Raw genomic sequence first — 14,441 nt, 5'->3', positions numbered from 1 at the left:
TTACAGTAGTCTAAAATTAAGAGCTGTACATCTGAATACACTGCTTTAATACTAGTATATGTATATACATCAACATTCAGATATACACAAACACGCATAAGTGCACTATATATATGATATGATCAAACCTTAAATATAAAACTGTGTGATTTTAGTTTTTTAACTCATGTGTACTATACCCATATATCTTTTAACATATATGGATGAAAAAATACAGCAAACTCTTTTCATTATTACTGAGGAGGATGAAGATTCATCTATTGACCAGATTCATTTGGGAGGGAATGGAGAAGGAGGGCTGCATCTTTGATATGTCAAAAGTGTTTGCTTTGATTGGTGCTAATACAGCAATAATGGAGCATGTTTTAAAACACATATATTCACTCTTATTAGAACACCTTTAGTTTCATCTATATTCATCTGAATTATTTCTAATATATGGTTCAGTTAGTGAAATAACATAGGAAGTATGCCTTATTTAGTGAAAATTAGATACAGATTATATAACTCATTTACATGAAATTGTTTTATAAATGCAAAGAGCTAAATGTTAAATTCTTAATGTTATCTCTTTTATTAGTCAAGTCTTTATATACTGAGGTAAAAGAATGCTCACATCAAGCTTATTGCAGTAGACACTGATGCTTGAAGCATTCTTCACGCATACACAAAAAGCCAACACTGGTTGCGAGACAGCTTCTTGATAAGTCAATCAATGTTTAACTTGCTAATGAAACCTGGAACTTAAGCCTTAATATACTTTTCTTCATAAGTAGATATTTCTTTGATAGTGCTTATTAATTATGCACTGGTTTAGAGGGAGCATGACAGTGCAAATAATATGCTATTTTCTTTTTCTTATTTATGGACTTATTTATGTATTTATATTCAATAATACTTAGCTATCACTCAAAATATGTATTTCTAGAGGGAATCATTCATTTGAATATAAATGAAAACCCAAGATGTAGTAATTGATTTATTATCTGTGGAACAGGATAAATTGATCACAAGAGGTCAATTTTATGATGTCACCATTTCCTTTAATGTAACCTAATTATGTTTCAAGTACTGCTTTAGCAATCTATTAACATATACCTTGGGTTCCTTTACAAGTATAAGGCAGAAAGCTGGGAGGTTTTATAATGCAAGACAGGTATTAATGTACCAACAATACATGCCCTTGAATCTCAATATCCTCCTTACATTATTATGCTTTAAAACCATTAATGTTGTACAATATGCCCTTCATCTCTAATAGAGTCAACTTAGCATATGTATCATAAAGAACAGGATGCATATTATTAATAAAATACAAACACTAAACTCCATTTTGTAACTTATTTGGTGCTATCTCATCATTATTAATTTTTAAAGAAATAAATTCACATCGGCACATTATTTGACCAAAAAATTAATAGTACATGCTATTAAAAGAAGATAACTTATCATATGAGAATCTTAGTATTTCACATTTCCTTTTTCTTAAATTTAACTGTTTTCTTTATGTAAATCATTCTGTTTCTCTCATCCGGTCTGGGGGCTATATTGATCAATGAATTTTTCAATTAAGAAGGAAGCAGTGCAGGTGGGCAGGAAGGAACATTCAATTCTCGTCAGTAGGCATCACCTGTTAGATGAACAAGACAACATCCCTCATTCTACAGCATTTTCTAAAATGGAGCTGATGAATCTGGCTGGAAAAGCCTTTTATAAAGTTCACATTTGTGCTCTAGTACAAAGAGAATGAGCTTTACACCCATCAGGTGTCTCAATATGTAACAGGTGATTTGCTTTCTCTTTCTCTCATGACTCATAATGTCTCAGCAATTTCTAGTGGCTTTATCTTCCAAATCTATTTTTATTTCTCCCACTGTTCCCATCATAGGCTCAAACCTGATTTATTTTTCTCTCTTAAACATAATCTTGACATCATCTGAACCAATACCCTTAGATATTAAGGCAGCAGATTTATTTCCCATTGTTTAGGGTCCAGAAGTTGAATTTTATGAAGCAATCTGTTTCCTTCCATCCCTGTTACAAACCACTCTACTCTAGCCTGTGCAATATTGTTTTAAGCAACAGGGCAGCTACACCCAGTAACATTCTGCTTGTTTCAAATCCTTTCATTTTAAGCTACAACTAAGTACAGGCATGTGGTCTGAGTTCCAAACATCAGAGATATAGTGTCATGTAGACACTCAGTCAAATACCCAACTATCTTGGGAAGGAAAGCACCCAGGATCAATCAGAATTTCTTCTCTGATATTATGAATTGAAGATGTACTGCATATTTTCTGTTATAAAACTGCTGCATTTTAAAATTATTTATAATCTCACTGAGGGCAGTAATGGAGTCTTAGAATCTTCTAATGTCTAAAATACAGTCCTACACTGGTAATTCATTTCATGAATGTTTAATGGTAATCTCATGCTTTAAAGAAACACAATTTTTATAGTCAACTGAGACATTCTCTGATTTTCCTAATTTTCATCACTTTAAAGATTCATGTAGAATAACACAATAATTGAATCATAATTTGAATGTGAATGGAAGCAAGGAAAGCACTTTCTTCATGTGTATATACTGATTTTCCCTTTATCATTTATGCAACGAAATTGCCATGTGTCAAGCATTCGCCATTAAAGATACAATGGGGTGTGTGTGTGTGTGTGTGTGTGTGTGTGTGTGTGTGTGTTCAAGGGTACATGTATGCTTTAAGACTGATTTTTAAAGCATATGTATGAAAATTAAGGTAGTAATAAATGACTACAAAATAAAACATAAATTTCTACTTTTTATAAATGATCATTCAAAAGACCATTGAATCACTACTTTTAATTGTTCACAGAAACTGTGTAGAGTGTCAGTGTGTCCAGACTAAGAATGACAGAGGTACCATTGTTCAGAGAGTCTTATTAGTATTTAGTTAACAGGGATCTTGATCTGGACTTTTTACATTAATTATGATTGCCAGGGATACAACTTTCTGGTGAGGAGCTAATTAGATGGTCTTAGCAGGTAATATCTAATTTCAGGAAGAGTTGCAGGAAAAGGAATGACATACCAACTAACAGAGGAATTCAAGGCTGAGCGAGGGTTTCAAAGGAAAGGGCAGACTGTGAATATAAGGATATATTCTAATTTTTTTCCTGGTGAACCACAGAGTCTATCAATATTTTTTAATTAAAAACTATGTGGCATCACTATAAGAGTATATGATCCAGCACAGTACAGCTTCTACCATCATCATCTTACCAAAGCAAATAACCTCTATCCTTAAAGTCACTAAACCTGTAACAGTGACCTATACAATTTTAAGCAAGACACTAGTTTTAGACATATTTACACAGTATGGATCCATGAGCAATCGTAAATTACAGTTCAGGGCTCTGATTACAGCGCTGAAAGATCTATCAATAGCCACCAAAGAAACAGTCTCCCTTATTTGTCAATATTTATCCACTATCTTAGCTTCAAATCTGGTATAAATTCTTTGTCTTTGTTGATGAAGGTGAGCTCTTGATATTGATGGGAAATTTGAAATGCAAATAATTTTTGGCATCAATCAGTAGCAATTTTTATCTGCTATATCAACATCTACTGAGTCTCTTCTGGGACAGTATTTGGATATCAGGGTCATGGAGAAAAGCTGTCAAAGCGCTTGAAATCATTCTTTGTAGAGGTGAGTCTACTGGCAATCACTTTATTTTTGTTGTCACCTTAATACAGTTTGATTTAAGCACTCTGGGTGATTAATACATTTAAAGATACATTTTAGAATGGACTGCAGTCTTTTGTAAACACCTTTGACTAAGCCAAAAGTAATAAAAAATTAAAATTAGAGAACAGCATTAAAATTTTACCTATATAAGATGAGGAAGCCCTAGTGATCTAATGTACAACACAATGTACAACAAAGTAAGAGCAATGTTAGGATAGTTAAAATTTTGCTAATAGGTTATTATATTAAGTGCTCTTATAAAAATAATAATAATAAAGAGGGCAGGAGGAAATTTTTAGAGGCAAGAGATACATTTATGCATTGACTGTAATGGTTTCACAGGTATATATTTCAAACTCATTATGTTGTTTATGCTAAATATGCACAGCTTTCTGTATGTCAATCATACATCAAAATAAATTGGTTTTAAAAATTCTAGTAATCTATTATAATAATATTTATGAAATATGGTTGTATAACATAGAAACATAATAAAATTAAGAATTACATGGCTGCTTATTCCAGATAACCAAATGGTATGCACATGACTATTAAACTACATCTTAAACTGTCACTACTTTACATAGAAAGTAAGTGAAAGTGTTAGTTGCTAAGTCATGTTGAATTCTTTGTGATCCCATGGACGGTAGCCCACCAGGCTCCTCTGTCCATGGAATTCTCCAGAAATAGGTTTCAAACCTATTATTTAGAGCTATGCTTTCTCATTCAGAATATGTCAAACATTATTTAGCTATATCTTTGTAACTCAAGTGGATTATGCTATTTATGCATCAATGCCCAGTAACTGCCAAAATCGGATGGGAGACCGAACTTGCACTTAACATTTTAACAGTAAGAATTTAATATAAGGGATTGTTAACTGTGCATAAAGTTGTTAACTAGATAACTATAAAGGGAAAACAAGAACATGAAGGTATGGAGAAAGCCCTGAATGAAAGAGCTACCACTTTTAGGACTGAATGCACAAAGGGATTGAAGTGGAATTATTATAACCTTGGTGGGTGGCACCACAGAGCTGAGGAGTGGTCCTGAGACTGCTAGTATTGATATCCCTCATCTTGGAAAGAGGCCAGGCAGATCTAGGAATGAAGACCTCTGAGAAGGGGGCAAATGTCTGCTGGAGTTAATGTCTTTGATGGATGTATGATACAGCTATTTCTCCAAACACTAGAAAAACTGTCAACTGGATTCAGCAGCTGTGATGTTGCTGAGGTGAAATACTGCTAGGGTGATGCTCATTGAAACTGCAAGTCCAGAAGAAGCCCATAGGAAGGAGAGAGGGAGAAGAGGACCCCCCCTACCACCTCTAGCCTTGTGGTCTCCTACAAGCAGCCACTATTACCAAAGCCTAATACAGAGTCAGTTGGCAAAGTGAAATGTCGTTTGCAAAGTTCCAGCTCCAGTATCACAAAAAAGAGAAGGGTGGGTCTGGTGCAGAGAAAAAAATACCATAAAAACTGGCACATGGTCTTAAGAGATAATCAAACTACAAACAGAACAGAGCAGACCCTTTCAAGAAATCCTCCTAGAAATCCTGTTGACCTTTTTGTGAGCACCTTACTTGCTCTGTCTTCTAAATAGGTTACCCATAATTCAAGGAAGAATGGGGAAAGTTTGTTCAAAGTACTGGTTTGACCTGTAACTCCCAAAACAATAGTGCTAGTCTTCAAGGTGAGTTCATCTCTCTCTTACAAAAGAATTACAATGGCTCAGTGATAATTTGTTACACAAATTTTGAGGAGTCACTATTACTTATATTTGTAATCTGGGCATTAGTTAAAATATTAAAGTGATCAGAAATCTGACTGATGATATATAATTACTTAGTTAGATGAAGTAATCAAGGTATTTGATACCAGCTTTTAAAATGTTATTTGTATACATAATAGGATGGAATAATTATCCAAAATACATGGATGACAGGTATTTTGATAGCAAAAAATAGGTCTGTCTTGAATTAAGATCAAACCATATAGTATTGTATTGTATTTTATCCATTCCTACAATTTTTGAATTGCTAAGAAGCATTTAAATTGGAAATGCTATATCAAAATTAAGTGAAAAGCCCATAACTATTTCTGTCATCTTCATGTCTATTAAATTCTTGGTTTGATAATCCAGACAGACAGCAGACTGGTGGAGAGGAGAACTAAAAAACTAACTCTAAAAGAAGTATTTGTTTCTATCTTGCTTAAAACAAACAGCTTTCCGACGAAGCGATTCTAATCTGATTGCACAGGCTTGATCTTGAACCTCTATTTAGAAAGAACTCATTATCTATCTATATATACTGAAAGAACTCATTATATATCTATATATATGAACTATATATACGGAGAAGGCAATGGCACCCCACTCCAGTACTCTTGCCTGGAAAATCCTATGGACGGAGGAGCCTGATAGGCTGCAGTCCGTGGGATCGCGAAGAGTCGGACACAACTGGGCGACTTCACTTTCACTTTTCACTTTCATGCATTGGAGAAGGAAATGGCAACCCACTCCTGTGTTCTTGCCTGGAGAATCCCAGGGACGGGGAGCCTGGTGGGCTGCCATCTATGGGGTCGCACAGAGTTGGACACAACTGGGGTGACTTAGCAGTAGCAGCATTAACGGAGTTACAAACGGATGTCACGTAGACTAATTCTATAATTTTATGAATTAACAGATTTTCTTTAATTTCCCACTGAGAGAAGTTATATTTATCAAAACAGAGTGTTAATATTATTAGAAATACTTCTTACCTATTAACATCCCAGATTTTGCTAGTTGTATCCAGTGAGGAAGAAGCCACAAAATCACCACAGGAGTGCCATGTGCAGGACCATACAGCGTGGGTATGTCCCTCGAAGGTCAAAATGCAATTACCTTTAGACACGTCCCATAACTTAACTGTAGTATCACCACTTGAAGTAGCCAACTTGTTGCCACTATATGCAAGAACATGAAAAGGTAATTTGTGAAAAAAATCAATTTACAGTTCACTTATTTTTATAAATGGTTGTTATATTCTGTGAATAACTTGTGTGCATTTATCTGAGTTATTTTTATTTTTAATGGCATATCATTATGCCTGATTCATTATTTTATTTGAATCTATACAATTTGATACTTCCGTATATGGTTTAGTGAAGTATCAAATTGTGTAGATTTAAATAAGACCTTGATGCTGGGAAAGATTGGATATGGGAGGAGAAGGGGATGACACAGGATGAATTGGTTAGATGGTATCACTGACTCAATGAACATGAGTTTAAGTAAACTCCAGGAGTTGGTGATGGACACGGAGGCCTGGCATGCTGCAGTCCATGGGATTGCAAAGAGTCAGACATGACTGAGCAACTGAAATTAATTAAACAATATGGTTTAGTAATTCAAGCTGATGAAACTGCTGTTGCACACTTTCTATATAAATTATTCCATAGTTTCCCAGATTACTTTACTAAATTGGTACTTTTTTAAAGCACATATTGATTTCAAGGACAATGCTACACTCTGTGGATGATACAGTCTCAGAATGATGAAATTTTAGACAAGTTTAAAAATGTAAATCAATATACAATGCTGGTCAGCATTGTTAATGTTTTTATTAAATGCTATAAGAGTGCAGTTTGGATAATGAAGGAAGATGTGAATCAGAAATGAGGGGGCTATAGAGCTGCATCTTGAGAGTTGAAAGACTTTGAAAAGCTGGTTGGTTAAGAATGAGTCACTCGATTTTCCATTTGAGTCATCAGTAGACATTAAAAAAATTCAGTGGCTTTCAAGTGGTAGATACAAAAACAAGATTAAGAATAAGTGGGTGCCAGTGATGTCAGCAGAGACATCTAGGTTTCTTTTGGCAAAATATCAACTGCTAGAACATTGCATGTCCATCATCTTCTCCATGTTCTTCAGCATTGCGTGCTCCTTGTGTATGTTCTCCCAGTAATTTATCTCTCAATGAATATAATGAACTGCTTATTTGACTCCTTCCCTTTTTTTTGATGGGGAACTGCTCCCTCTCTCCATTCTGACAGCATCAAGCATTATGATTAACCAAGTGAAATGCTCATTAAATGCTTTCAGAAAGAATAAATATATGAATGAATGAAGTGATGCTACAAATGAAGAGTCAACCAAAATTTCTAAGACAGGAAACAGCACTTAGATCAAGATAAGTGTTTTGCTTGCTCCCTTTTATTTGTTTATTTTTATGCTGAGAGAAATAAACTTTTATATGCAGATGAGTATCAAACACTAGAAAGGAAGATTTAAAGATGCTGCCAGAAAGGATTAGAGAGTGAAGACATTCTCAATAAAGTCATAAAAGGATATTCATTTGTACTAACAGAAGTACTCTGTAAGTGTAGTCCTTTACTGATAGATATTAAAACCTGTCCTTTGTTTTTCAGCTCTTGTTTATTTGCACATGTTGGCCATTAAAATTTTTACTTTCTAAATATCAAAAAATAAACAATATACAGCTGTCTAAAGATAACTCATTATAACATCATGGGTTATAGATTCAAAATTTGAATCTGGGTGAGCATTGGAAGGGAATACATATATTCAGTCCATGGCAGTATATAAGTTAAGAAATAAGGATGATAGAAAAAAAAAAGAAAACATTTTCCTAATAAAAATCTCAGAAGAGAATGATATAAAATGGGATACATACAACATTCAAAGAAAAAAAGGTAATCAATTTACAGAAACTAGAAATTTAAGATGTAGAACCAGAGATTCAGGGAAAAAATGTATACCACGTGGAATAAACAATGTAAATAAAAGGCAATCTTCACCTAGTTAAATTTTAGTCAACTGTAAAGCACTATAGGCAACAACAATAATTATAAGAATAAGAAAATGAAGTCATTTACTTATATAGTGCCTAACATGTGGTATAGGGCTTCCCTGGTAGCTCAGCTGGTAAAAAAAAAAAAAAAAAAAAATCCACTTTAATGCAAGAGACACTGATTTGATTCCTGGGTCAGGAAGACCCACTGGAGAAGGGATAGGCCACCCACTCCAATATTTTTGGGCTTCCCTGGTGGTAAAGAATTAAAAGGGAACAGTTACCCACTCCAGTATTCTGGCCTGGAGAATTCCATGGATAGAAGAGCCTGGCAGGCTACAGTCCATGGGATTGCAAAGTCTGACTTAACTGAGTGACTATCACTTAACATGTGCTAGAAACTCTATTGAGTACATTATATGTATAATTGATCCTCACTAATATTTTGAGCAACTTTATTATCATTGAAACACACTTGACAGTCCCTATTTAAATAAATAAAATGATAAAATGTTTCACTGCTAGCAAGGTTTTAAAACTAAATTATATGAAATATTAAATGTATCTTAACTGATAAAAATGGCAATTGCTAGAACCACAGAAATAAAAGTGACCAATCTAAAACAGTATAGACATAACAGAAGCAGAAGTTATTAAGAAGTGGCAAGAATACACAGAAGAACTAAACAAAAATGATCTTAATGACCAGGATAATCACGATGGTGTGATCGACTCACCTAGAACCAGACATCCTAGAGTTCGAAGTCAAGTGAGCCAGAGAAAGCATTACTACAAACAAAGCTAGTGGACGTGATGGAATTCTAGCTGAGCTATTTCCAATCCTAAAGATGATGCTGTGAAAGTGCTGCACTAAATATGCCAGCAAAATTGTAAAACTCAACAGTGGCCACAGGACTGGAAAAGGTCAGTTTTCATTACAATCCCAAAGAAAGTGAAAGAAAGTGAAGTCGGTCAGTCATGTCTGACTCTTTGCTACCCCTTAGATTGTAGCCTACCAGGCTCCTCTGTCCATGGATTTTCCAGGCAAGAGTACTAGAGTGGGTTGCCATTTCCTTCTCCAGGGGATCTTCCCAACCCAGTGATTGAACCCAGGTCTTCTGCATTGCAGGCAGATGCTTTACCATCTGAGCCACCAGGGAAGCCACCAATCCCAAAGAAGGTCAATGCCAAAGAATGATCAAACTACTGCACAACTGCACTCATCTCACAAGTTAGTACAATGCCCAAGCTAGCTTTCAACAGCACATGTGCCAGAAACTTCCAGATGTTCAATCTGGATTTAGAAAAGGCAGAGGAACCAGAGATCAAATTACCAACATCCATTGGATAATAGAAAAATAAGAGAATTCCAGAAAAACATCTATTAGTTTCACTGACAACATCAAAGTTATTGACTCTATGGATCACAATAAAGTGCAGAAAATCCTTAAAGAGATGGGAACAATTACCTGCCTCCTGAGAAACCTATATGCAGCTCAAGAAGCAATTTAGAACTGGACATGGAACAATGGACTGGTTGAAAATTGGGAAAGGATTACAGCAAGGCTGTACATTGCCACCACGCTTATTTAACTTATATGCAGAGTACATCATGCAAAATGCCAGGCTGGATGAAGAACAAACTGGAACCAAGATAGCCAGGAGAAATATGAATAACTTCAGATATGCAGATGTCACCACCTTTATGGCAGAAAGTGACGAACTAAAGAGCCTCTTTATGAAGGTGAAAGAGGAGAGTGAAAAGCTGGCTTAAAGCTCAACATTCAAAACACAAAGACCATGGCATCTGAGCCTACCACTTCATGGCAAATAGATGGGGAAGCAATGGAAACCGTGACTTTATTTTCTTGGGCTCCAAAATCACTGTGGATGGTGACTGCTGCCATGAAATTAAAAGATGCTTGCTCCTTGGAAGAAAAGCTATGACCAAACTAGACAGCATATTAAAAAGCAGAGACATTATTTTTCCAATAAAGGTTAATATAGTCAAAGCTATGGTTTTTCCAGTAGTCATGTACGGATATGAGAGTTGGACCATAAGGAAGGCTGAGCACCGAAGAATTGGTGCTTTTGAGCTGTGGTGTTGGAAAAGACTTTTGTTAGTCCCTTTGGCTATAAGGATATCAAACCAGTCAATCCTAAAGGAAATGAGTCCTGAATATTCATTGGAAGGACTGATGCTGACTCTGAAGCTCCAATACTTTGGCCACCTGATGTGAAGAGCTGACTCACTGGAAAGACCCTGATGCTGAGAAAGACTGAAGACAGGTATAGAAGGGGTTGACAGAGAATGAGATGGTTGGATGGCATCACCAACTCAATGGACATGAGCTTGAGCAAATTCTGGGAGATAGTGAAGGACAGGGAAGCCTGGCGTGTTGCATTTCATGGAGTCACAAAGTGTTGGAGACAACAGAATGAACTATAACTGTCAAAGTGATCTTTCACCAAATAACCAGTGACCATATATTTTTGTCAAGTATATATATATATATGGAACATTTATAAAAACAGATAATATAGAAAGCCATAAGGCAAGTTTTTAACATATTTTTTACTATGGATGTTATATTTTCTCATCATAATACAATGATAAGTAACAAAATATAAATTTTAAATACTGTATATGTGTGAATTTTAAAACAATTTTAAAATAACTTAAATATCCAAGAACTAATAATAGTGGATATTTTAAAATAATTAGAACTAAATGAAAACAACATATTAAAACCTTGAGGTGAAATCAAAATGGAATTTCAAAGTCACCTTAATTTCTTTACGCCCTAATAATGAAGACAGTCTCAAAATTTTTCTGCTAAGCATGAAACATTAAGTTTAGAAAAAATATACTATCAACTATGATAATGGAAGATCAATATAGACCAAAGTGGTTCTTTGAAAAAAAAGAATTTAAATATATCTCTGCTAAGGCTGGGAAAAAAAAAAGTCCCTCATGATGTTAAACTATTAACCAATACCCTAAAGAGAGATTATAAATGTATAAAGTAGTTTTATTATTTTCTTTTTTCTTGGAAATTATTTTTCATAACAAATGTTATATTAGTATGAGATTTTGCAACTTATGAACACTCTACAAATAAATCATACAAATCTGGTTGGGTCAAGCTAATTTATACTTTACAAACAGTAAGCACAAAGTATCATTAATTTTCTAAACTTTTAATCTTTTCTGTAATTGCTTTACTCCTTATTTTTACATATTCTTTATTCAAATTGACTTTTTCAGACTTTAGCACGTAACTGCAGAAATATTTTGTTACTGTCAAAAATGACTTCAGTTTTGAGAAATAAATATATTATACTTTTTAGATTGATGTTAATTACCTGTTTTTAATAAAACATAATAACATGTTTCATAAGAGAGGTGTGGAGCAGAAAGAAATTAATGCCTTTTGTGTCACAAAATAGGAAGTGAAGAGTATAGAAGCAGGAAGACGTGATTGGTTTCTCATCTTGGCTCTGCTAGCTGACCTCTGTGACTTTGGACAGGCCATTTAACATTTCCATTTAACACTTGGAAATTCATTGTCTTTACTTGGAAATATGGCGATAAGTTCTGCTCAATATGAAGTGCTGTTCTGAAGATCAAATAAAATAATTTTTATAACAGCACATTTTAAATTCCAGGTATTTTTCAAACCTAATATTTTTTTTCAAAGATTATCTTATGGTCTATAGTTCAGTTTTATGTGAAATTGCTTATCAACATTTCTATAAACAACAGAATGAGATGCAATTACCACCATTATATTGTAGTCTCCTCCACCTGTGCCTATCTACTCAATAGGAGTATGTGAATTTGTAAAATGACCATCAGTCACAATGTTCTCAGGTACCATAGGATGCATATATCAATATTATTTTATGTAGCAGAATAATATACAACCAAAGTCTAATTAAGGATAAGGAAATGGCAACCCATTCCAGTATTCTTGCCTGGAAAAGCACATGGATAGATGAGCCTGGAGGGCTGTAGTTCATGGGGTCACAAAGAGTCGGATACAACTGAATATAAGCATAAGCACAAAATCTAATTAAAATAGTTTCTCCTCCTGTGTTTATATAGGTAAAAGATCTAATTTTGGTTTTACTGAGCTCATAAAATGATGATATTAGAAAAACTCACAATTAGAATTCAGATTACCTAAAACATTGTCATATTTGAGACACATTTAGTGTTCCCAGTTTGAGAGAATCCTCCACACTTTAAAAGTTAAAAGAGCATAAGAATCCTTTAAAACAAATTACTGTAAACTCTTTAACTTATACTTAGATACAGAGCTGCTTGGCTGCATTAGGGCTGAGGACACCGTGAAAGAACAAAGAAGGTAAGTACATGTCTACACAGAGAACAGTCTTGGTTGGTTTTCTGAAGTTAAGGGTAAGTAAGTAAGTAAGTGATGTCGCTCAGTCATATCTGACTCTTTGTGACCCCATAGGCTGTAGCCCACAAGGCTTCTCTGTCCATGGGATTCTCCAGGCAAGAATACTGGAGTGGGTTGCCATTTCCTTCTCTAGGGGATCTTCCCAACCCAAGGATCAAACCTGGGTCTCCTGCATTGCAGGAAGACGCTTTAACCTCTGAGCCACCAGGGAGGGTGCCCACGTCCAAATGTTCTTGTCTTCACTTTCAAGTGATACACTCTTATTTGTGCAGGAATCTGCAGTCAACAACAATCACAAATGAAACCCAGAAGACAGCTTTGTGTGCAGATATTAGAGACTCCAGCAGAAGCAGAGAGGCAGGGATGAGCATTCAGGAAAGAATTAGGCTTTCCCTGCCTGGCTATAAAACTACTCCCCTTCTTGGGTAGGTAGCTTGCCTGGAGCTCCAGGTTAACCTGTCAGTTGAAAAACTTCAATGGGATTTTCAGCTCAGCCTTTCACAGAAATGGCAAGATACTGCCAAATGAACTCCCCAGCACTTGTCATACAGTGTTTATAGGATACACTATTTTGGGGGGTAAATGCATGAAAGATACACATATTAAGGAAGGAGATAGTTCATTTGGAAATATGTCATTGTTAATAGAAGCATGGCCTGTATCATTTAGAGCTGTATGTTTGAACAAGTTTACAGAGAGCAAGACATCTTGCTGCAGAGGAAAGAAAAATACAGAATTAAAAAAAGGAGAAATACAAATCTATTGCTCAATAGGCTATGTTATGCACTACAGTATCCTAGACTCTTAATGTGGACCCAGTGTTGAACTGTCATTCAGGCCTTAATAGCAGGAGTTATTGCACTGCTGCTGAACAGCTTGAGGTGATTTCTCTCATTGACAGTGAAAATCCCATGGCTGACTAGGCCTAACTTCTGTTGACTCCTAGAATACTTGGGCCCAAAGTTGAAGTACTCTTTTAGCAGTTAAATAAAAGAACGTTATATTACAGCTTTATTTATGAATGAATTCCATGTTGCCAACCTCTACCAGAAATAATTCAATGTAGATTACATGTATTTTATGTACTAACTTGACCCTAGGCTTCACCTTACTTTACTTATTCTAAGTCACCCTCCTGAGAAATCTGTATTCAGGTCAAGAAGCAACAGTTAGAACTGGACATGGAACAACAGACCAGTTCCAAATAGGGAAAGGAGTATGTCAAGGCTGTATATTGTCACCCTGTTTATTCAATATAAATGCTGGGCTGGATCAAGCACAAGCTGGAATCAAGATGCCAGGAGAAATATCAATAACCTCAGATATGCAGATGACACCACCCTTATGGCAGAAAGTGAAGAAGAACTAAAGAGCCTCTTGATGAAAGTGAAAGAGGAGAGTGAAAAAGTTGGCTTAAAATGCAACGTTCAGAAAACTAAGATCATGGCATCTGATCACATCACTTCATGGCAAGTAGATGGGGAAACAGTGGAA

The 14,441-nt window shown here is 35.2% G+C and overlaps 1 protein-coding gene across 2 annotated transcripts in view; it reads right to left on the bottom strand.

The window, feature by feature from the left end:
- The window catches only part of SPAG16 (sperm associated antigen 16), a 1,095,180-nt gene that overhangs the window by 517,460 nt on the left and 563,279 nt on the right, over nucleotides 1–14,441 (bottom strand). For both annotated transcript variants that reach the window (XM_061384008.1, XM_061384014.1), the window contains one exon: nucleotides 6,488–6,673. In XM_061384008.1, the coding sequence (XP_061239992.1) occupies nucleotides 6,488–6,673 (186 nt within the window). The remainder of the gene's footprint in view (nucleotides 1–6,487; nucleotides 6,674–14,441) is intronic.

This window comes from Bos javanicus, chromosome 2 (genome assembly GCF_032452875.1).
Source record: "Bos javanicus breed banteng chromosome 2, ARS-OSU_banteng_1.0, whole genome shotgun sequence".
NCBI classification, from domain to species: domain Eukaryota; kingdom Metazoa; phylum Chordata; class Mammalia; order Artiodactyla; family Bovidae; genus Bos; species Bos javanicus.
Note: the sequence above shows the minus strand (reverse complement) of the source record. Positions and strands in the feature narration are given on the sequence as shown.